The sequence below is a fragment of the Octopus bimaculoides genome, chromosome 1, assembly GCF_046866305.1.
Source record: "Octopus bimaculoides isolate indiv1 chromosome 1, ASM4686630v1, whole genome shotgun sequence".
Lineage (NCBI taxonomy): Eukaryota > Metazoa > Mollusca > Cephalopoda > Octopoda > Octopodidae > Octopus > Octopus bimaculoides.
The window spans coordinates 108,052,946-108,076,280 of record NC_142928.1 but is presented as its reverse complement, the minus strand read 5'-3'; the positions used below and the strand labels follow the sequence as shown (position 1 = coordinate 108,076,280).

General features: G+C 31.3%; 1 protein-coding gene across 14 annotated transcripts in view; it reads left to right on the top strand.

Annotated features, from left to right (window-relative positions):
* Nucleotides 1-23,335, top strand: part of LOC106868291 (voltage-dependent calcium channel subunit alpha-2/delta-2) — a 222,500-nt gene that overhangs the window by 130,535 nt on the left and 68,630 nt on the right. For 7 of the 14 annotated variants that reach the window (XR_016242737.1, XR_016242740.1, XR_016242734.1 and 4 more), the window contains 2 exons: nt 441-519; nt 3,487-3,536. Coding sequence is in view for 8 of the 14 variants with exons in the window: in XM_052969103.2 (XP_052825063.1) it covers nt 441-519; nt 3,487-3,536 (129 nt within the window). In the remaining 6 variants the exon portion in view is untranslated. Of the gene's footprint in view, nt 1-440; nt 520-3,486; nt 3,537-6,776; nt 6,861-15,823; nt 15,902-23,335 lie in introns of all 14 variants that reach the window. The other 7 variants (XR_016242738.1, XR_016242733.1, XM_052969104.2 and 4 more) reach the window with 2 other exon arrangements.

The window sequence follows — 23,335 nt, the reverse complement described above, 5'->3', positions numbered from 1 at the left end:
CCAAGCCAAATCAGCCTGGAACCTGGTGCAGCTCTCTGGCTTGCCAGGTCTGGTCAAACTGTCCAACCTGTGCCAGTATGGAAAATGAACGTTAAAGGATGATGATGACTATGTTATATATGTGTGTGTGTGTATATATATATATATATATATATATATATATACACACACACACATACATATGTAGTTTTAATTTTATCTATAGAAAAGCTTATTAAAATCATAATCATAAAATATGAAGTAGAGAAATGAGTTTGTAAGAATAGACTGACAGATTGACTATACTTTTCCTTTCTGCCACCTCTGATGAAGTAAGTTTTAGTTGTGAACTGTCCATTGTTTCAACTATGTTCGTTTTTACTAAATCCAATACAATTGTGACTATATTAACATAATTTATGTTCAATTCCTGGTTGTAATAACATTTCTTTTTATTACAGGTGAGAGTTTTCACTTATGCAGTAGGTCCTACTGCAAATCCTACGTCTGCTATTCGTTGGATGGCCTGTAGTAATCGAGGTAACCTTACTTGATGTTTTCAAACTTAATTATATTTTTACATATTTTGAGTAATTCATCTATTACATCTCCTTAATCTTTGTTATAAACCCTTATATTATAGATTTGAAATATCTTACAAAAGAATTTGGTTGATTGTTTAAAGAATAAATGAAAATGACCACGTTGATTGAAATTCAATGAGGTACCCATAATGTACCTGTTATTAGAATTCATTTAATTCTGGCATACTGTAAATTTGCGCATGTGAGACATCTTGGCAATAATCTTTTTTTTTTTTTTTTTTTCTTTTCTTTATGTTTACAAGTAGGCAGTTCTCAAAAATTTACATATTTGTATAAATCATTGTATTGAAATGTCACAGTAATGTGGGGAAAATGTATTTTAGGTTAGTTTGTTTTAGTTAAATTAAACAAAGAATTGTGATTAAAGATATCTGCAATAACCAGTGGAAGTGCTGTAATTAATTATCTTTGTCAGAAGTTTTTGATCTTTTTATTAGTTAGCTAATCTGAATTGATATGTTGAATTTTAAAGAACATTAGAAAAGCAAGTGTTTTTGTAAAAACAAACGACACAGGTTTTTATAACATGGTTGTAAGGAAAATGTATGTTATATTACTTCAATGAAATGTAAGAAAATCAAAAGGATATGAAAATCTATTGTTCAAATTTGTCTGGCAATTTGGAACAGAATTCCTTTATTGTCATTTACCTTAAAGGAATTCTGTTCCAAATTGCCAGACAAATTTGAACAATAGATTTTCATATCCTTTTGATTTTCTTACATTTCATTGAAGTAATATAACATACATTTTCCTTACAACCATGTTATAAAAACTTGTGTCGTTTGTTTTTACAAAAACACTTGCTTTTCTAATGTTCTTTAAAATTCAACATATCAATTCAGATTAGCTAACTAATAAAAAGATCAAAAACTTCTGACAAAGATAATTAATTACAGCACTTCCACTGGTTATTGCAGATATGGACCTCAACAATAGAGATAAACACATGCTCACACACATACATATAAATGTGGTATAAGTGGGTTATCAATCCCAAATGTTGAAATCCTGAAATATCAGAATCCCCAAAATATCATTCAGATGTTGAAATCCTGAAATATGAAAACCCCAAAAATATTCAGAAAAAAAAAAAATTTAAAGCACATTTATCAAATGTGAATCTATTTGAGAAACATTAAAATACATTTACTTTTTAAATGAAAATATATGTATCAGAGGGACATTGAATGAAAACCTGCCTTTTTTTCTCTGAGACATATCTTGTTCTAGGGAATACATTTATTATCACCTTCAGTGTGATTCAGCCCTTTTTGAAATTCTATAATTTGATATGCACCAGCATGAGTGTCCCTTAAATTTTTCACATCTGTCACACTTCAATGTTGTTTAGGGTACATGCAATTATATACTAACAAAAATCTGGTAGAAATAATGTTTGTAATCAAACAACTGCATCTTTATGCAAATCTTTTCTTGGCCTTGAGTCAGTCAGTAAATTTTCTGGCTTCTTTAGATAAAAAGACTTTCAGTTCATTAAAGACTCCTTGAATTTTTATCAGACTAAAGGAATGCTAATGCAAAAACATTACACAATTTTAAACTGAAGTTTTTTGTCGTTGTGGTATTGTATACTGAGTTCATTCTTCTGAATTTTCAGCCAAATACAGCATTGTAAATGGAAAAAAAAACTAACATTGTTAGTGACACCTTGCACTTTACCTCTAGAAGCCTTAATTATACTCAGTTCTAAATCTGTCATGGCTTGGTGATTTAATTACATTCAATTTTTTCCTACAACGTCTTGTAAATCTTCAAATTAGCATTTATAAAGCACTTTGCCTTTTCCAATCATTGATACATAAACAAAGTTTTTAAAGTTTTCAGATCCACCAAAGATTTGGATTGTGTATAGTTGACAAAATATCAAGGAGATAATTTTAAAAGTACTACCCATTACCTGAAGTGAAACAATTATGCTAACTTCTCTGTTAGTGTTGAATATAAAAAAGTCTAAGAATTGTTGAACCTTTTTTTTAATAGTACTCTTTACTTGTTTCAGTCATTTGACTGTAGCCATGCTGGAGCACTGCCTTTAGTCGAGCAAAGCAACCCCAGGACTTATTTTTTGTAAGCCTAGTACTTATTCTATCAGTCTCTTTTGCCGAACCGCTAAGTTACGGGGACGTAAACACACTAGCATCAGTTGTCAAGCAATGTTGGGGGGACAAACACAGATGCACAAACATACACACACACATATGTATACATATATACGACGGGCTTCTTGCAGTTTCCGTCTACCAAATCCACTCACAAGGCTTTGGTTGGCCTGAGACTATAGTAGAAGACACTTGCCCAAGATGCCACGCAGTGGGATTGAACCCGGAACCATGTGGTTGGTAAGCAAGCAACTTACCACACAAAGTTGGAATAACTGTGTTTCAATGCCATGATCTTTACTATTTAATGTCCATTTTCTATGCTGGCACTGATTGGATGGTTCAACAAGATTCAACAAGTCAGAGTACCACATCATGCTCAATGGCTGTTTGGCACATATATATAAATGTGGTCAGTACTATACCCAGTATACTCACCCTTTCATCTGCACTGGCTTGGTCATGTACATTGCATGCTGGACAGGAGGGTCCCAAAAGATCTCTTGTCAGGGGAATTGGTCACCAGCACAAGAGCACAAGGACAACCTCATCTTCATATATATATATATATATATATATATATATATATATATATATATATATATATATATATATATATATATATATATATATATATATATATATATTAAGACAGTATGACTCACCCCAACACAACAAAATATATATAAAGCATATTGAGCAAACATTTTTACTTTTGAAAATTTTGTTAATGGTTTGATAATGATGATAGTTATACTGATAGCTATAATTTTTTTCAGGTTATTTTTCACAGATTCCAGCCATGGGTGCTATACGATCCAAAGTTCAAGTAAGTATGGTGTAGTTTAAAATTCCCAGTACAAATTTGATTTGAATATAAAGCAATATTCATTAAAACAATATTCATTTCTGATACTCTTCAATAACGACTTTCATTGTAAATATTTATCAGTGAATTAATTTGCAAGTTCAAAATATTTCTTAACTTCTATTTTGAGATATTTTATTAAATCTAAAAACTTACTTTGTCATGTATCTCGTCATTAAATGGCTATTCTGTAATTGTAGCATGATTCTATAAAGGATTATATTTTTTCCAGGTGTTATTCAGAAAATGTCTCAAATCATATTTTACCATTTACTGATTAAAATTAAATCATAAAGTTTTAAATAATACAGAACCTTTTTTTAAAAAAATGCATTACAGGTTTACTTATGGAAATTAAATCTAATTTGTTTTGTTTTTAATTTAGAGTATAAAAACAAACATCAGCTGTTTATAATGGAGTTATAAGATATTTTTGCATGAAAACAAAATCAGGAAGAACAGTTAATTAGATTCAAAGGAATCTTGCACCTTCAAGGGGTTTTAGCATTCAGTGAAACAGAAAATGTATTTTTTTTTTACTTGCCTAATTCTCAGCTAGTTTTGAATATGCATTGATTCTTGTTATCATTGTTTCCGAATTTTTTTGTGTAAATATTTTTAAGCATTGATTTTTTTTTTTTATATAAAATTGTTTTTAATATTTGAAAGAAATGAAAAATGTAGAAAGTAATTAAGTCATAGGAAGATTCCAATAATGATAAGTAAATAGCTCTTTTTATGTAGTTTCTTGTGAAAAAAAAAACACATTTAAAAAAAATCTTTTATTCCAAAAGGAAAATTATATCCATTATTGTTGAGGAGATATGTATTTTTGTAAGAGCTCATTGAACCTTACCAAATATTCAAATATTAATAGATGCAATATTTTTTGTTAGAGTAATTACCAGTAATGAATTATATTTGGTAAATAAACATGTCTCAAAAAATGGGGCATTGGTTATTAATGGGTTAAAGAATATACGGAAATTTCAAATTTAATATAAATAATATTATAAAAACTTTTATGTCTCTTTTGTTATATACTTCATATTTATAGTCTAATCCAAATATACCATTAAAATAAACAATATAATAGGAGAAATATAATTAAAGAGCCTAGAGGAGCCAAGAAAATGTAAAAATTTATAATATTCATAGTTGAATTATGGCTTTTAATGCTGTATAGGCATAAATAATTTGAGTTTGTTGAATATTACTCAATGTCACAACAACGCCAAATTTGATGTTAGAAAGGTTGGAAGAATATAACAATTTTCAACTAAGAATGATAAGAAATTAAATTCAGTATAAACTTAGTCAGAATTTGATTTTGTTAAATGAATTTATTTAAAATTTGACTGGACTAAGCACATAATCATCCTCATGCTCACTTAATTCTAATTATCAATATTATGTTCATAATGTTGATATTGATGATTGCTTTTGGATTTGATATTAGCATTGCTATCCTTCTTCATAAGAAAGTGAGGGAGAATAAAAAATAGAAAGAAATGTAAAAAAATTATGAGAACTTGTCATTCTTTAACCCTAGATAAAAACTGAGTAGACATGGTCTCAATTTCTTTTTAAATGATGTGGTATGAGTTGGAGATCTGGCCACTTTCTAGCAGGTCAAACAGCTGTGTAGTGTTATTGATATTGTCTTGTACTTCTAAAATATTAGATGGGAGTTGGGGACTTGGCTATTATTTCTAGCGTGTAGAGGATTCTTTGTTGGTTGTAAGAGACTTTGTATAAGGGTAATTTTTCTGGTTAATAAACAAATGTTAAAGACAAACAATAGTTTGTTTTATAATAATCTGTTTGCAAAGGTTATTTGTCCTTACAGCACCAAAATTACATAACTCATAGCATAAAGAATTATCCCCTTGATTATTATAAATTATTATACACTCTCTGAGTGGTTGGCGTTAGGAAGGGCATCCAGCTGTAGAAACTCAGCCAAATTAGATTGGAGCCTGGTGTTGCCATCCGGTTTCACCAGTCCTCAGTCAAATCGTCCAACCCATGCTAGCATGGAAAGCGGACGTTAAACGATGATGATGATGATTATACTAGAATAATTTTTCAGCACACCCTTCCTTCATTGGTGATATGTAAAATTTGCTTTGTAAAACATAAGCTCCATTCCATCATCCTTATTTAAGATATCACCATATATTTGTCAATTCATGTTTTTACACCCAACATAAAATGGTACCTCTCTTAGAATTTCCATTTTCTACCAGATAGTTTACGTAAAAAAATCCATCATTTGTGTGAAAATTAAATACACCTCCTGTTTAAAGAGTTTAATTCTAAAACACATTTGGTATAGGTCAACACATATTGTTTTAGAAAATTTATAAAAAAGAAACTATTAATTAGTTCAGTTAATAACATTACTACTGATAATAGTATTATTGCTATTTATTCATGTCCATGCTAATTAACAATTGCCATTATTCCCAGCACTACTAATACTAATATTAACTTACATTACTTTTGATAATTATGAGCATTTATTTGGTGCTAGTACTTGTATTTATTTTTTTTTCACTTTAGAAGGAGGAAATCTAAAGTCATCGTTCATAGAATTTGAAATCAGATTCTAATGGAATGTAACTAAATTTTGCTTGGGGTTCAATCAGTTCAAAATACTACTAATAGTTATAGTAACAACGATAATAACAACTGTAATAATAATGTTAAAAAATACATTAGGAATGCACGCACATATATATAATAACCCTAATGAATCCTACAAATAATATATATAAATAAATATATTTATATACATGGATATATTCATACATATTAATTTACATATATATTCATACATATTGATTTACATATATCTATATAATGCCTGTTTTGTTTTGTAATGTAATTTTGGGGTATATTTCAACCAGCAATAAAAGGCTATTGATTAATGATGACGAAAGCTATTTGAAAGGAATTTCACAAACAAAATTTAATTTTTGTATTAATAATTATATGCAAAGTAAGAATCAATGCATATTTTATAGAAAATATTTATATAAATGACTACATTTATTACTAAATACAAAAGAAAAGTAATAACTATAAGTTTTGGAAATTTTTTATTGTTTTATTTTGGTTGCAATCCATGTGTAAAATATGTTGGTACTGCTGTAAACTGTGTGACTTAAGCTATGCTTGCTATGTTATTTATTCCAGCACTATATAGGAGTTCTAGCTCGACCTTTGGCCCTTAATCATTCTGAATACATCAAGTGGGCTGGGGTGTACCAGGATAGCCATGTAAGCTGGCTATTACCTCTTCCTTCTACAACTTATATTCCTATATTAATTAGTTATCAACACAGTGTTATGTCACATGATCTTTTTTCTTTTCTTACTGCTTGTGTGCCTTGTGCTCTAGTTTCTTTACTCTCTTTTACTTTCTTGTGTTTATTTATTTCATGCAAACTGTTGCTTGCTTATATTAAAATCTTTTTTTTTTTTTCTTGTGCAATTATTTTCATATCTTTACCATATGTTGTTTCCCTTACTGTTAGTGCATTTCCTGCTGTTTTTCTCTACTTTCTGCATTCTGTGAGACTGTTTTTATTGATGTCAAGTGTATCTGATTTTAGCCTGAACATAAAACAATTTGTGCGTATTTCTTATATTCTTAAGATAGCTACAGTCATTCAGCTGCAGCTGTGCTATGGTACCAACTTAGAGGGATTTTGACAATGTTATAAATTTAAGTACACATTCAACAACTACGCTACATTGCTAAAATAAGGGGACATAACACACCAGTTCACACACACACACACACACACGTGTGTGAGTTTGTGTCTATATATATGATCTTGGAAGATCATAGTTCAAATAAGAAATCAGTTATGTAGAATGCATACATTTGTTAGTAGCAAAAGGCCCTACAGAGCTCAATCATTTGATGTGTCCAGTTTATGTATGTGTGTGTGTAGATGGGTGCATGTATGTATGCACATTGTGTCTGTGTGAGTGTGTATGTATAATATATATACACTGTATGAATATATGTGTGTGTTTATATGTGTACATATGTATGTGTGTGTGATTGATGAGACCCCCTTAGGTCATGACTGACCATGGGATTGCACCTAGAAAGTTACCACCCAGGCACAAGTCTGGGCAAGGTTGTTTATGAAAGACCAGCAGTCGCCCATGCATGATGGCCTCCCCTCTCCATGCCACCAGTGTTATCCAAGAGAAAGACAAAGGCCGATACATCTTGGCACATGTGACGTCGCAACTCATTTCTACAGCTGAGTGAACTGGAGCAATGTGAAATAAAGTGTCTTGCTCAAGAACACAACATGCAGCTCGGTCCGGGATTCGAACTCACAACCTCACGATCGTAAGCTCAATGCTCTAACCACTGAGCCATGCGCCTTCGCACATGTGTGTGTTTATATGTGTACATATGTATATGTGTGTTTAAGTGTGTACATATGCATGTGTGTGAGTTGTATATAAGTGCATTTATTTAGATGTTTGTGTAGTGTATATGTATGTGTAAGTATTTTTAAATGTGTGTGTGTGTATATATGTGCATATATATTTATGAGTATATATGTATATAAGTGCATGTGCATGCATCTTTGTATGCATGTAATATTAGTGTCCATGAACACCAGAGTGCGAATGAACTGAAAAAGAAACTGGGTGTTGTGTACAAGAGAGAAGGTTATGTTGGTATGGGTGTGTGATGTGCATGGAGGAATACTGCTGCATAAGTACTGAGTGGAAGACCTGGAAAAGGGAGTCCAAGCAAACATGGGATAAATTGAAGGCTAACTGAAAGATGTATTTCATAGATATGTCAAAGAGCTGTATCGATTGGTGATACATAGTGCTGCAGTTGAACCATTCTCCTCACAACCACACATACTCTAATTCAACTGTAGTGTTTAGAGGTTTTAATATTTAAACCCTGCTAAACCTACCTCATTTTTGATCCATCCTTTCATCTACCTATTTTTTAATGCACTTTTCATCTATGTCTCTAACAGTTGTAGGTAAATTCCACTACTGAAAATTCCACCAGGTAAATTTCAATCCTCTTACCTGTACTGATTGATCTACCCTTATCACACTATCCACTTGCCCTTCTGCAGAACTATACATAGGAGATGACATTAAGTCACCCTCATCTCTCCCATTCAGTATATTCTAACTTACCATGCTGTGCTGCCAGCCAGTGTTCTTTTTCTTCTGAACCACCTCTAATGCGACCCTTCATCTACTCTCAACTTTATCTCATCAGAATCTCTACTTTTGTTCACCTGCTTTTGCTTACAACTCCCCTTTTCCTCACCACCTATACATATCCTTACCCTCATTCCATAATACTTTTGTTCCTCCCACCCATTCATGTCTTCTGATGTCATTGCTCTTTGATCTCATTGATCTTTCTCTTCTTTCTCTCCAATTCCCTTCCTCAGTCACATGTGTGTGAGAGAGAGAGAGAGAACGAAAGAAAGAAAGAAAAACTTTCAGAGCTCTACTAATCAAGCCATAGTTCTGCTATAATCTATTATAATAAGGTATGTGCTGAATGTTCTTCATCACTCTTGGGTGGATACCTTGTCAGTGTTGATGCTATATACACATAATATACATAAGCAAGCTTATGAACAAATTCATATAACTTTCATGCAAAATATTATATATGTACACACATACACACACACACACATACACAATTATATTATACAGCAAATGGCCACATGATGTGAACCAGATAATTGTTACTTGTCAAGCCTCTGCATGACAATTCTTCCTAGAGCACTTTCTCAACCCCCGAGTCAAGCTACCATAACCACTTGGCAAACAATTCTGCAACTTTCTCTGGACCACCATACTAACTTGCATACTAACTTGCACAACAATGAAGTAAGCAAAAACATTTTAACAAACTTTACAAATGCTCAATGGTATGAAGTCCAAGAGACAGAATCAAGATTTTCAAAATTCAACAATGCCAACCAGTCATATTGACATTGCAGTAGAAAACATTCAATCAACTAATTATAAATGCACTGCAAAAGAAACCTATCCCACAAGGTAATGGTAAAAAAAATTATAATCCCCAATTGTCTGTTTCTTGTCTTTCTCTTGCTTTCTGCGTCAAGATCTATTCTGTCCTCCTTCAGTTTGTTGTCAGTCTTTGTGGTGTTCTTTCTCTCATACCTGCTTTCCTTGAATTTATTTCTTCTACATTTACACACACACACACACACACACACATGCATATATATATATATATATATATATATATATATGTATGTATGTATATATATATATGTATGTATATATATATTGCCCCAGCATGGCCACAGCCTTAGGGCTGAAACATATAAAAGGTAGTATAAAAAAGTTACCATACTAGTTCTGTAGCATGCCAACAGATGGTAGCACATGGTTGTGTGTGCAGTGAGAGCTAGCTGTGACCTTTGTGAGACAGTGTGCCGAGTAACATTACTGTTGTGAAATTCGTATTTTGTGATCATGTGTATGCTGTAGTCTACAATGTTTGTCATGGACAGGAAGTTGGAGCAAAGAGCCAATGTGAAATTTTATGTTAAACTTGGGTAGTCTGCTACAGAGACATTAAGCATGCTTTGGCAAGCTTACGGCAACTAGGCAATGGGTTGTATGTAATGTTTAGAGTAAATGGATACTTCAAAAGCAGAAGAACCACTTGGCAAACAATCTGGAAGACTTGCCATGAGTGTCACACACCACCTCATTAAGATGTGGAGAAAATTCATCAGCTTGGGATTGTTGGAGGACAATTGATGACATTTTGAAGCATTTAAGGGAGGACATTTGACAAAAGTAATCAGATCTGTGGAGCACAAAGAAATGGGTTTTTCACAATGACAATGCACCTTGTCATCAAACTCTCCTTGCTTGTGAGTTTCTCATCAAAAACATGGTATCACCTCTGTACCCATGTTATTTGCCAGATTTAGCACCTGTGGACTTCCCCAAGATGAAAATGCAGTTCAAAGGTCACTGTTTTAACACCATTGTTGAGATCAAAAGTGAATTGCAAAAGGTCCTTGACTTGCTTATGGAAAATGATTTCCAGGCCAGATTCCAAAAGTGGCAGGAATGCTGGGACCAGTGTATTGCTGTGCAAGGTGACTATTTTGAAGGAAGTGATGTTAAAACTTAGGTAAATAAGTTATTTTCCATTAAACATAACTAGTCTGGGAACCTTTTGATACCACCTCACATATATATGTATACACACATATGTGTGTATGTATGTATGTATGTATGTATGTATATATATAAATAAGGAAAACAGACATTAAGTGATGATAATGATGATATATATATATTCATATAATGATGATGATGGCTATCCACTCATGACTGAGGAAAACCATCACTGACCATTGCCCTTGCAAAATGCCAGCATTGCCTGTGCATGAAGTTTGTGCATGAAGTTATTGCACCCACAGTGAGCTTCATTTGGGTTCATGCCTGTGGCTTCCATGCTTGCTATGGTGCCCTCCTACTTGACCAGGCATCAGAAAGCTGCTTCACCAGTGATTGCAAAGCCTAAAATTTTAAGTCCAATAAGGCTTGCAATGTACATCACAGACCTTCTCAACCCTACTAATATTATCCAGAGACAAGCCAGGGCAAGAAATTCAGTGCCAATAATTGTTGAACCTATACTAGGTTCATCCATCCTTTTCACAGGTTTTGTTTTTGCCTTGCTGGGTTTCTAGCAATTCTCCTCATTAGGCAAGTCTAGTGGGGGTACTGCAACAGGTGAAGAATATATCCATCTATCTATCTATCTATCTATCTATCTATCTATCTATCTACCTATCTATCTATCTATATATCTATCTATCTATCTATCTCTCTCTCTCTCTCTCTCTCTCTCTCTCTATATATATATATATATATATATATATATATATATATATATATATATATATATATATATATACACACACACATATATATAATTTACTGTTTTGTTAATATTTAAGCTTGCCAGTTTATGTTTTTACAGCATGAAACTAATAGTAGCTCATTCAAATACTGTATATATTAAATGATACACACACACATATTTATGTATTTTCAAGGGATATGACTCCAATAAGTTTGGGGTCATCACAGTTTGAGTGAGAAAAACATATAACATAGAGGACAACTGGAGGTTTCTACAGGATAAGTTAATGAGGGTCACTTACCAAATTTATAGCTGGTGCAAAGTTCCCTCTAACATGAGATCGAACAGGGCCATTAGAGTGAAGAAAAGGGCCTGGAAGGACTGGAAAAGTGGTAATAGTAAGAACTGTATTAGGTAGCTAGAAGGGAAGCTAGGAGACCAGCATATTTAGCGAGGGGAGAAGCAGAAAGGAAGAAGTTTGCCAATGTTCTGTGACATGAGGACCAGTGGCTTAAGGTGTTTTGGATTGCAAGACAATGTGTGAGAGAAAATTGAGACGTTGTGAAAGAGAAAAGTGTATACAAATGGACTATGGTACATTTGTACTTTGTAATTTGGAAAAGAGACAAGAAAGGCTTCTAAACATGGAATACTTGGGAGAAAGAAAGCCTTCCAAATGTGAGCCTAGCAAAGGGACCAACCATTCTAGTCAATGGCAGTATGAGAAGTGTGTTTGCATGAGTGATGGTACACTTACAGTTAGTGTTTCTGCAAAGAAAGGGGCTTGGACATGCCACTAGGCAAGGCTGCTAAAGGTAGAGAATGCATGAGAAAAGGAGAATCTGCCTAATGTGGATCCGAAAGAGAGACCAGCTATCCGAATTGACAGTAGCTTGGTAGATAAAGCAATGAAGGCAGGGAAAGCCCCTGGTCCTTCAGGAATTGCCACTAAGATGTGTAAAATATCTAGTGGAGTGGGATCCTATTCACCCATACAGATAATTAGGTTATCCATGAGGGAATCATGCCCCATAACTGGTGTAGTGGCATTATAGTCAACTGCTACAAAGGTAAAGGTGACACCTTAGACAGAAATAATTACAGAGGTATCGAATTGTTGGACCAGGTGATGAAAGTTACAATGAGGATTATAGCTCAACTAATCAGGAAGAGCATGAGCCTGAATGAGATGCAGTTTGGTTTTGTTCCAGAGAGAAGCACTACTGATGCTTTCTTCCTGATAAGGCAACTTCAGGAGAATCAGTTAGCTAAGGACAGCTGCATAAGAAATGCTGATCTTTAATTGTGAAAGGAATGTATGGAAGGAGTAGAACCAGAAAGATGGGGTATGAAGTAGTGAGGAAGGATCTTCAGACTTTGGGCCTCACAGAGATGACAAGGGAATAAGACTTCTTGCAGTTTGCTTTGCTTGAGAAGACCTATAAAGCTAAGTAAACTATGACCATCCATACATGCAGGCATATCCTCTACATCCCTCTCTCAGCCAAAAAGTCCTTCTCTTGAGGGCTTGCGGGTGCTGGTGTCACATTAATAGCACTTGTGCCAGCGTCACGTAAAAGCCCTTGTACCAGTGCCATATAAAAAGCCTTCATGCCAATGTTACATAAAAAGCCCTTGTGATGGCGGCATAAAAAAGCCATCATGCTGGTATCATGTAAAAAGAACCCATACCAGTGTCATGTAAGCAGCACCCGTTTTGGTGTCACATATGAAGCACTCGTGCCAATGTCATGTAAGGAGCACCCATGCTGGTGTCACATACAAAGCACCTGTGCCAGTGTCACATATGAAGCACCCGTACCAGTGTCACATACGAAGCACCTGTGCCAGTGTCACATACGAAGTACCCATGCTGGTGTCACATACAAAGCATCCAAGTTAGTGCCACATAAAGAGCAGCTGTGCCGGTGTCACATAAAAAACAACCGAGTATACTCTGAAGTGGTTGATTTAGGAAGGGCATCCAGCAATAGAAACCATGCTGATATAGACAATTGGAAGTTCCCCAGCTGGTCAGTTCTTGTCAAACAGTCCAGCCCATGCCAGCATGGAAAACAGACATTAAATGGTGATGTCTTTTTTTTTTATTTATTCCTAAGCTGGTTTCAATTTTCATATTGAGTCTCTATCTTCTTTGGTATAGACTGTTACATCAGCCATGTTATTATCTTATTTGCATCAGTTCCATATGGCTCTACTTGACCTACTCCTATTCTGAGTTTTCATTGATTATCTGGCCAATATTTGTGAAAACAATGATAATACCTTGCTGTTTGTACCAAATGAAAATTACCTTAGCACGACCAGTTTAAACAGGATGAAAGCTATGCTGGTAACTAGGAAGTAATATTTGAACTATTGTTTATAAAGCATTAGTTTTAACAAGGGAAAAAGTGTATCAAGCCTGGAATTGCACTTTTGGAATTGTAAACTGCTTGTAAAATTGTAAAATATATTACAGTTCAAGTCAAGAGAGTGGTTACTATTCACTTCAAACCCTCATTAGATCACATGTTTGGTGCCTGATAGTAGCGACCAAAAGAACTGTCATAGCTTGCTATACATACATGTGTGTGGGTGTATTATCTATTTTCCTTTGATAATATATACCAGTGTCACATAAAAGTGCCTGTGCCAATGCCACCTTAAAAGTACGCAGTACACTCTGTAAAGTGGTTGGCATTAGGAAGTGCATCCAGCTATTGAAACCATGCCAAAATAGACAGTATATGTGTGTGTGTGTGCATTCTATTTTCCTTAGATAGATAGATAGAAAATACATAATATAATCAGCATATTATCATTTAACATCCGTAATATAAGATTATAATGGAACAAACTTCTGGAAACTACAATTGTAACAATCCCATTGGATGGAATATATTCCCATAAGTTGAGTGCACAAACATCTTGTTATTTCCATATTTAGCAGTTCAGTGAACCATCTTATGTTTAAGAAGTTTAGTTTTTCTTGCATGCTTATAACAAAACGTAAAAAAAAAATGATAAAGTAATGTATATCAGAGGTTTCTCATGAATGTGTTGTGGCATACTATTGTGTCTTGAAATGTAGTTAAATGCATTACAAAAATAATGGAATTATATTTTTAAAATATGAAAATACAAACTAAATTCTCAATCTAAAAATCATGATGAATCATGAAGACTCTGTTTTATTTATTGAATAAAATTCATATTTATTCATTTTCTGTAGTTCAAACTAGACTAAAATAAAAATCCTGTTTTACTACATTGACTTTATGCACTATGTATGCCAAAATATTTTCATTTGTTCTATATTGTAAAATATATTTGGGAACTACTGATGTACATCTATGGCTTCTGATGAAATAGGTACATGATTAATGCTTTTAAAATAGTTTAGAAAATGAAAACAATAGAAAAAATTACGACTTTTATTACATACATATTTTTAAAAAATACATATTTTAAAAAAATCTATTTTCCTTAATTTAAAAAGAATTGTTTAGTTAAATCTACATAATAATTTAGATACGATTAAATTACCCTTATAGACAGAATTGGTTTCAGGATTTCTGAAATTTAGACATGACACTGAAATTTTTTCCTGTTTAGGAAATGAAAATGTTTATACATATAAAAATTAATGCTATTATGTTTATTCGTGTTTAAAATTATCTTTAGTTTTTCAAGTATTAAAACAAAATCTAAAACTTATTAATCAGTTTTGTTTTCTAACATAGAACAGGCATATCAGTAATGTATTTGAAAAGAATATTCCAATCTTTAATTAGTTATATCAACTTCAATATATTTCTCAAAATTACTATTCAAGTATATATAATTACATCAGGCTAAAGCAGTTTCTCTTAAACCAAATTTTCAAGCACTTTTGTTATATATTCTTTTTCACATATTATGCTAGTTACCCAGCTTATTTCATTTATTTCTCACCTGCACCAATTATCACCCCAATCCTTCCTGTTATGGATCTCACAGATTGGTTTTAAATGAAAAATCATGTTGTAATTGTTATTTTAAAAATACATTTTTTATAAATTTTGTCTATAAATATTTAAAACTTTTCTTTCAGTCAATATCAAACCAGGTGCATATCAGAAATGTATTGTTATTTATACTTTAATATTTTTTTTTATTTAACCTAATTTTATAATATTCCATTCTATCCAGATTTTTCTCAGGTTTTTCTTTCCTGTGGATTTTTGTTAGACTTTCACTTTATGAAAATTTTTGTTAACATTTTTATAAAAATATTTTGTTGCATCTATATTACCTACAGGAGTTTTTGAAACATATGGGTGGTCCTCCAGGAACAGCATCTTACTACTTTCATTGGTCTCTTGGATTAGACCGTTCGGTAACACTTAATACTTATATAGCTGACAAAATTTATAAGTTTAGGGTTGCTTCTACTGCTGCAAATACCCACTGTTTTCTTTTAAAGAAATGTTAATGGTTTCTTTTTCATTATCTTCTGCTAAAAACAACATTGGCATGTCTTCTCTCTATAAGAATCATTAACTTCTTTAGAAATGTTATAGTAAATACTGTTTCTTTCATATATATCACAAAACTGGGAATACACTACTATAGGAGGCTCTGATGATGTAAACTTTTCTCAAATATATAAAAATAAAAAAATATTTCAGATAAATTATTTTGAATGTAAATATATATCAGTTTTACTTTTTGACAAACAAATAAAAGGAAAAAAAATTTAGCTGAGATTTAAACTCAAATAAAATTACCTGTGTATACATATTGATGTATATTTATATGAAGATATTGTTCACCATTAAATCTGAGATTGTTAATTGTATACATTTATTCATTATTTGAGAAAAATGAACATATACTCCCTTACTATATGTTAGTTGTATTCTTTGTTTGGTTTGCTAGAAAATAAAGATGATTATTCTAATTGATTTATAAAATGATAATGGCATGGTGGAATTGCTTTCAGGATTATTATTCAAATATGAAATTGTGCATATTTGACTGGGTGTGATCATTTTTGGTGGTGGTAATAGTTATCATAATTTAGTGGCTTCTCTGTAACTAAAAGCAAGTATATGTATATTTTCAAAAATTAATATCCCTATATTTTCTATTTATCATTGTTTCCTCCTTTTATCATTTCAAAAAGTATCATGATCAACTTTTAAAATATTCTGATTCAAACTGGCCCCAACGTAAAAATCAGATGCCAGCATTAAATTGTCATATATAATATAGAATTAATTTTACATTGTTTTCCCCAGGGCACAATACAAGGAAGAGGCACAAGCTTATAGTTCTTCAGCTAAAACAAAAATTAACTTCATAATCATTGTGAATTTTCAAGAATTTTGTTGCATATTTAGAATGTAGGAAGAAAAGCAAAGGGTCTGGAGGATAATTTTATAAAAGCACTCATTTTAACTTTTAAGGTGTGTGCTGTAGTATTACCTGACCACACTACTTTACTTCATGATTAGACTAATTAGCAGGAATGGTAGCACATCCAGATGAATTTCTTTGCAGTATCTAGACTTACTGTATGTTTTGACTTCTGATCAAATACTTCTACTTCACAGTTCAGCTTACTCATGCACTGAATATTTGTCTTACTTTGAAACTATCTAAAAGTAGAATTAAAATAATTGACTAGTTGATCATCAAAACTATCTCTAAAACAAATGAGTAGTTTGGTAGCTGTTGCTAATAGTCCATATACTGGATACTTTTGTTAATATAAAGAATAAACAGAATGCATAACTGGAATTCTCTATTAAAAAAAAAATAAATATTAATAAAATTTTAAAATCTGTTAAATAATTAGAGCTAGAAAAATCCCGTTTAATGGCTTGTCATTTGGACTTCTAAAATCTTATTGCTAAACAGTTTGTGTATAAGAAATAAGTTGTATATAATAATAATAATGAGAACATTGGAATTTACTCAATCAATAGAATTGTTGTTTAGTTATGGAGCCTTTTGTCAGATATCAAAGGTTTTCTGTGAATTTTTTTGACAGATAATTTATATGAAGATATTATAACAATATAAAACTCAAATACTAGTAATTTACAATAGCTGAATAAATGGGATGCCTTATACATTAATCAATTACATTTGATTGAACATTGTTTGGCAAGCTAAACAAATGTTGATGAAATATTAAAGAGGGGTTGCTTTTTAAAAAATGTTCTATTTTACAAAATAGCATTATTACATCCAAAGTACTGTGTTGTTTTGAGGTTTCAGGGACTTTGTTATCTATCATTTTCCCATTACATTATAGATAGATATGCTATTTTCCTAGATGAACATTTACTTTTTTTTTTTTTTATCCATTGCAAACATGAAGCACATGAAGCAGTTGCATTTAAAATGTTTTGAGAGTAGTTAAAACTGTTAACACAGCCAAATAAATTAAAATAAAGGAATTTAAAGGCTTGGATAGAAAATTTCCCTTTACATGTTCATGACATTTTCTTATAATTAGGTGAATGTTGACTTTTGAATTTTTGATCTAAAATTTCTGTTTATCTATGTATAAAAGCATTGTTCTTAAGATGTCCATTGTTTTATCATACTTGCTAATCTAAGTCTTTTCTCAGTGAGGCTTCTCTCTCTCTTTCTCTCTCTCTCTCTCATGAAAATTTATTTCAAGGAAGATTTCACCATATACCAATTTTGAGAGCCTTCAGTAATATTAAAATAAATAATCTCTTTTTCTTTAATAATTAATAGAACTTTTATTTTTTCAATAAGTGAAGAATAGATATGCTGTCTTTAGATAAAGCCTAAATTGATCATGGTTTTAGATATCTTAATGCTTTGTTGTTTACTTTTTCTATTAATCTACATTATTGTTATGACAATTGGCATGTTGTTAAAAAATTTAGTGTTTGCATAGTTCCAACCACTCTACCTCTATTGCTTGGGCATGAGTTATGATATAAGGTGCAGACAAAGTAGAATGGCTCTTACTAAAACTAAATAAAATATATAATACATCAAATTATTCCTTGCAAATTTGTTTTTCTAAAATATGCATTGTGCATAAAAGAATGATAATTTCATGTTAGAATTTTTCCCTACTTAATTCATGTTGATTAATAAATTATAAACACAAATTGTTTTTGTTTTAAATTGCATTGTTATGAACACCATGACTCGGTTGATAGTTCTTGGTAACTGAGTCTTCAAATTGATTTCTAGAATGATTTTCTTTTCCTTAAAAACAGTAAGATAAACTTGAATGAAAGAAATAGCCATTTTTTATCCTCTACCACTGTAATAATTCACAACATAAGAAATCATATTTAGATATTTTTTGAATAGTGCATTGGAAATATGAGAAAATGTGGAAATGTGAATTAGCATATTTTCCTATATGTCAAATGTCTTCTGTACAGGATCTTCAACAATAATATATCCTTTTTGTTGATATATTTATGTTGTCATTGTTTAACCCCTGTTTGGTTCTGATAAACAGTATTTTTCAAAAATGTTCCAAGCATTAACCATCTACCATCAGTTTAGAGAGGAAATTAGGACTATATGATTTCTTTTGAGATGGAAAGGATTGATTTGAAGACAATATCTCTTGAATGTCACATAGAAGTTCTCTTTTGGTCTCTTGACTACAATGAGTTCCTGTTTCTTGTATAAACTTTTGAGATTAAGATATTTTAAACTGGCTTCTTTTATTAGTTAAAGCAAAAGTAAATACAGCCTTAATATTTTAACCATCAAGTATTGACTTCAATTAGTTAATTTCTGATGGATGCCAGTTTTCAATATCAACTGTTATATATATATATATATATATATATATATATATATATACTCAATGACAAATTGAAAACAGTGTTAGTGTTGAGAAAATTATTATTGACTGCCTATGCTCCATGTATGTGTTTTGTTTGTTTGCCATTTCGGTGCGCTATAGTGCTTAGGGGAGGACTTCCTCATTGTTATTAAAACTCCTGGAAGTCATAGACAGGTGAGACAACTTGCCTCCGATCGAATTCAGGAGTGATGGTATTTCACCATTTTTGTGGCTTATCAATATCACATGCCTGAATTGAACTAGGGATGAGAGAGTCATCCCTCAAGTGCTATACTTCAGAAAACCAGTGAACAAACAAAACATGTACATTGAGTGTATATGGTCAATAAAATAAATAAATATATGTATATACATATGTATATAAACAAAGCAGTATTCTTAATAAAGCAATATTTTATAAAATAAACTTTCTCTTAATAACGCACCTGTCACATATTACATTACCACTTGTTGTTTTCATTTAAATTTTCTTTATAGTAAACCATAAAGCAACAAAAGATATAGTTGGTAAGGTGATTACCAAAAACTTAGAATTATAAACTTTGCTGTCTTTATTTTGTTCCTTAAAAAGGCATTAGTTCTTTTGCTAAAACTAAAATTACATTTTTATTACAAAATTGTGCTCATTTGGGCAATTCACTCCTGTACAAAACACTATATTCAATATTGTATGATAATACTTAAATCTGGTTAGTGATCCATTAATGATAATATTTCTATTAAAATGTTTTAGGAAATTTTAATTTACAATTAATATATATTAAACTCCTGACTTTTAATGTACATCGGAAAATAATAAATTAAATTATATGCATAGAATAATTAAGTGTCTGTACCCCATGTTTTGTTATATTCTTAGCACATTTAAATTGGATTGGATTGATATAGGAACATCTTTGTCATTTGTTATTAAAACAAAACAAAATGATATTATTAATTTTTTTTTTTAATTAAGTAATAAAAATGGTAAGAGGTTGGTTGTAACACAGGTACAAAATATAATTGATAGGATGCAATTTGAATTTTTGTCCCACCCAGCTCAGTTGTAGAACCATTTGTTCCATATTCATAATGAACTATTTTAGTGAAGAATAAAGCCATCAGAAAGTTTCAGGACCAGATTCTTGAGAGGTTCTGTGTGCCAACACTTGGCTCACCTTGTGAAGTCTGTCACTGAATTGCAACTAAATGTTGCTGTGGAAGAGATTAGGTATGAAAATCTGAAGGTTAAATATACTAAAGAATAAGTGGTTTGTTATTAGTATAAGTTTCTAACAATATATAATAGCTTCACAATTGACAGTTTTATGTTCATTGTGAATGAAGAAATTCATTTATACAGTTAGTAATATTAATAATTGCATATATTATGTGGAGAGTGTGTCATATTCATTTTGAGCTTTTAACAACTGATGATTATGAACAATTTGTATGGTTCTTGAGAGTACATTTCTAGCCTTTGAATTTTATATTGTATTCATAATGGGTGAAAGAAAGGTTTTCCTTTTGGTAACAAAACAGGGATCTCTGCTGTCATGTATTTTTTTCTGAACAAAATCATTATTTTGGGATTCAAGACATAAAAAAGAAGTATATTTACATTCTGGTAAAACTTCAGTCGAAAGAGATGTATTAACTGGAAAATAAATTTAAATTGATAACACATGGAAAAATGCCTTAAGTTTGTTTTAGAGGTATTAGGCTAAAATTTTTTTCCATTCCTTATAGTACAATCTAGTTTTTAAATCAAATATTTTTTTATCAGTAATCAGCCCAATAGCAAATATATTATGATAATCTTCTTGATTGATAGCTTTTTGTATATTTATTTCACATCTGCATTTAACATGATTATCTTAGTTACTTGCTTAGCAAAATGATGTTGGTCATATATTTTTTAGATAATGGTGACCATTAGTTTCATACTAAATATTTTTTTATGATCTTTACTTAACATCATACAAATAAAACATTTACAAATGTTGTCATCATCATCATCGTTTAACGTCCGCTTTCCATGCTAGCATGGGTTGGACGATTTGACTGAGGACTGGCAAGCCAGAAGGCTGCACCAGGCTCCAATCTGATCTGGCAGAGTTTCTACAGCTGGATGCCCTTCCTAATGCCAACCACTCCAAGAGTGTAGTGGGTGCTTTTACGTGCCACCGGCACCTCCTATATAAATCATAGTTATCACAATTCTGATGTTTTTTTTTATTATTATTCTTTTTTATTTCTACCCATATAGTGAAAATATCTATTTCTTCTAGCTTGTAAAACCTGTGTGGTATGAAATATACTCCTAGTATTAATTTGAATACCACTAGAACTTTGTACTTTATTGGAGCTATTTCTGTAATTTATAGATTATGAAATCAAATTGCTTGTCCTCTTAGCAACACATAATTAAATTTTTAAAATTTTTACTAATTGAATTTTGAGGAAGATTTTGTTGCTAACTCTAACAGATGAAGAAACAATGTACATGCTCCCTTAGTGGCTTCTGTGTCTACGTAGAAGCCTCTTAACGATTTGAGTTGGCTTTAGTGATTGTTTGAGCAACTGCTTAGTCCCGTCACTGGGACTACAATAATACATTAGTATACACTAGTAGTTATACTACATTAATACATTAGTATACACTAGTAGTTATACTAGATATCACTGAAGAGTAATTATATATATTTGTCTACAGGTATATTCCAAATTTCATAGAGAACAGGACAGGATTACAGTCTTATTGCCAGTAAACCAGATGTCATAATATCCTTTAATATCCACTTATTTTCTTCAGTAAACAAAACTTCATAATGAAAATGACTTTACCAATATTAAGAATAGGTTTATAATTCTTTGATTTGTTTCTATCATGAGGTTAAATCCACTGTGCTTCAAAAGGTTTTTATCATACATCTAAAAAATTTTTTCTGGAAGCATCTAATGCTGCAATGTTTTTTTAAAAATGAAATGGAAAGAAATATGAATGTATATCTTTATGATTATTTATAACTGTATTAGATCTGAAACATTCTGATGAATATTAATGTAAGTTATTTTCTTTAAACATAGCATCATTGTTCCTTTAATTTGTTTGTACCATGTTTCAGCTGACCTTAGGCTTATATCTGGTTCCTTCTGATGGATTAATTTAAAGCAGATTAGTAACCAAGAAGAGAAGACTGTTGTAACATACATTGAGGCATTATATTTTTAGAACAAAAATCTAAAGGTATGAAGTCATTTGTATTTACTTTGCTAAACAAATGAAAATTTAGCCATGTATTCAACTCTAATAGACAACTAATCATAGATTTACATGATAGATCTACATGTTTCTACATTAGAAGTAATGTTCATTTGACTGTACTGTGAGTGAATAATTTGAAATTTATGAAAAGATCTATAACAATATGTATAAATTTAAAATGCATATTTTTTTACTCTTTTATTTGAAAATATAGCCTATTATACAATTTTTTTTCAGTTTTGTCAACTATACAAAAATTTTTTCTAAATACTTTTAAAATTTATGCAACAATAATTTTAACATACTTTTCATTAAAAGACTGTTAGAAATGCTCAATTTATATGATATATATGTTTGATAATATATTTAACTATTTACAGTAGAAGCTATTGTGTAGTATATCTATTGCAGATTAACTTGACAATTGCAGTTAAATCCCAAACCATCAAAATTTACTGCAAAATTTAGTTTGAGCAAATAATTATTTAATGAAAATTAGTTATAATTGTTTAAATTTCAAATGAAATCTTCAAAAACAAACATAACTATGAAATTTGATATTTTATTTCTAAATTCCAATCTCTTATATAATATGTAAAATAATTGCAAGGTTAATGCGCATCTAAATTTGATTCAAATGCTATTCATGCCAGTGTATTGTGCATTTAGGCGAGCTGCCTAACTTCTGTTCCAGTTTCATTTCA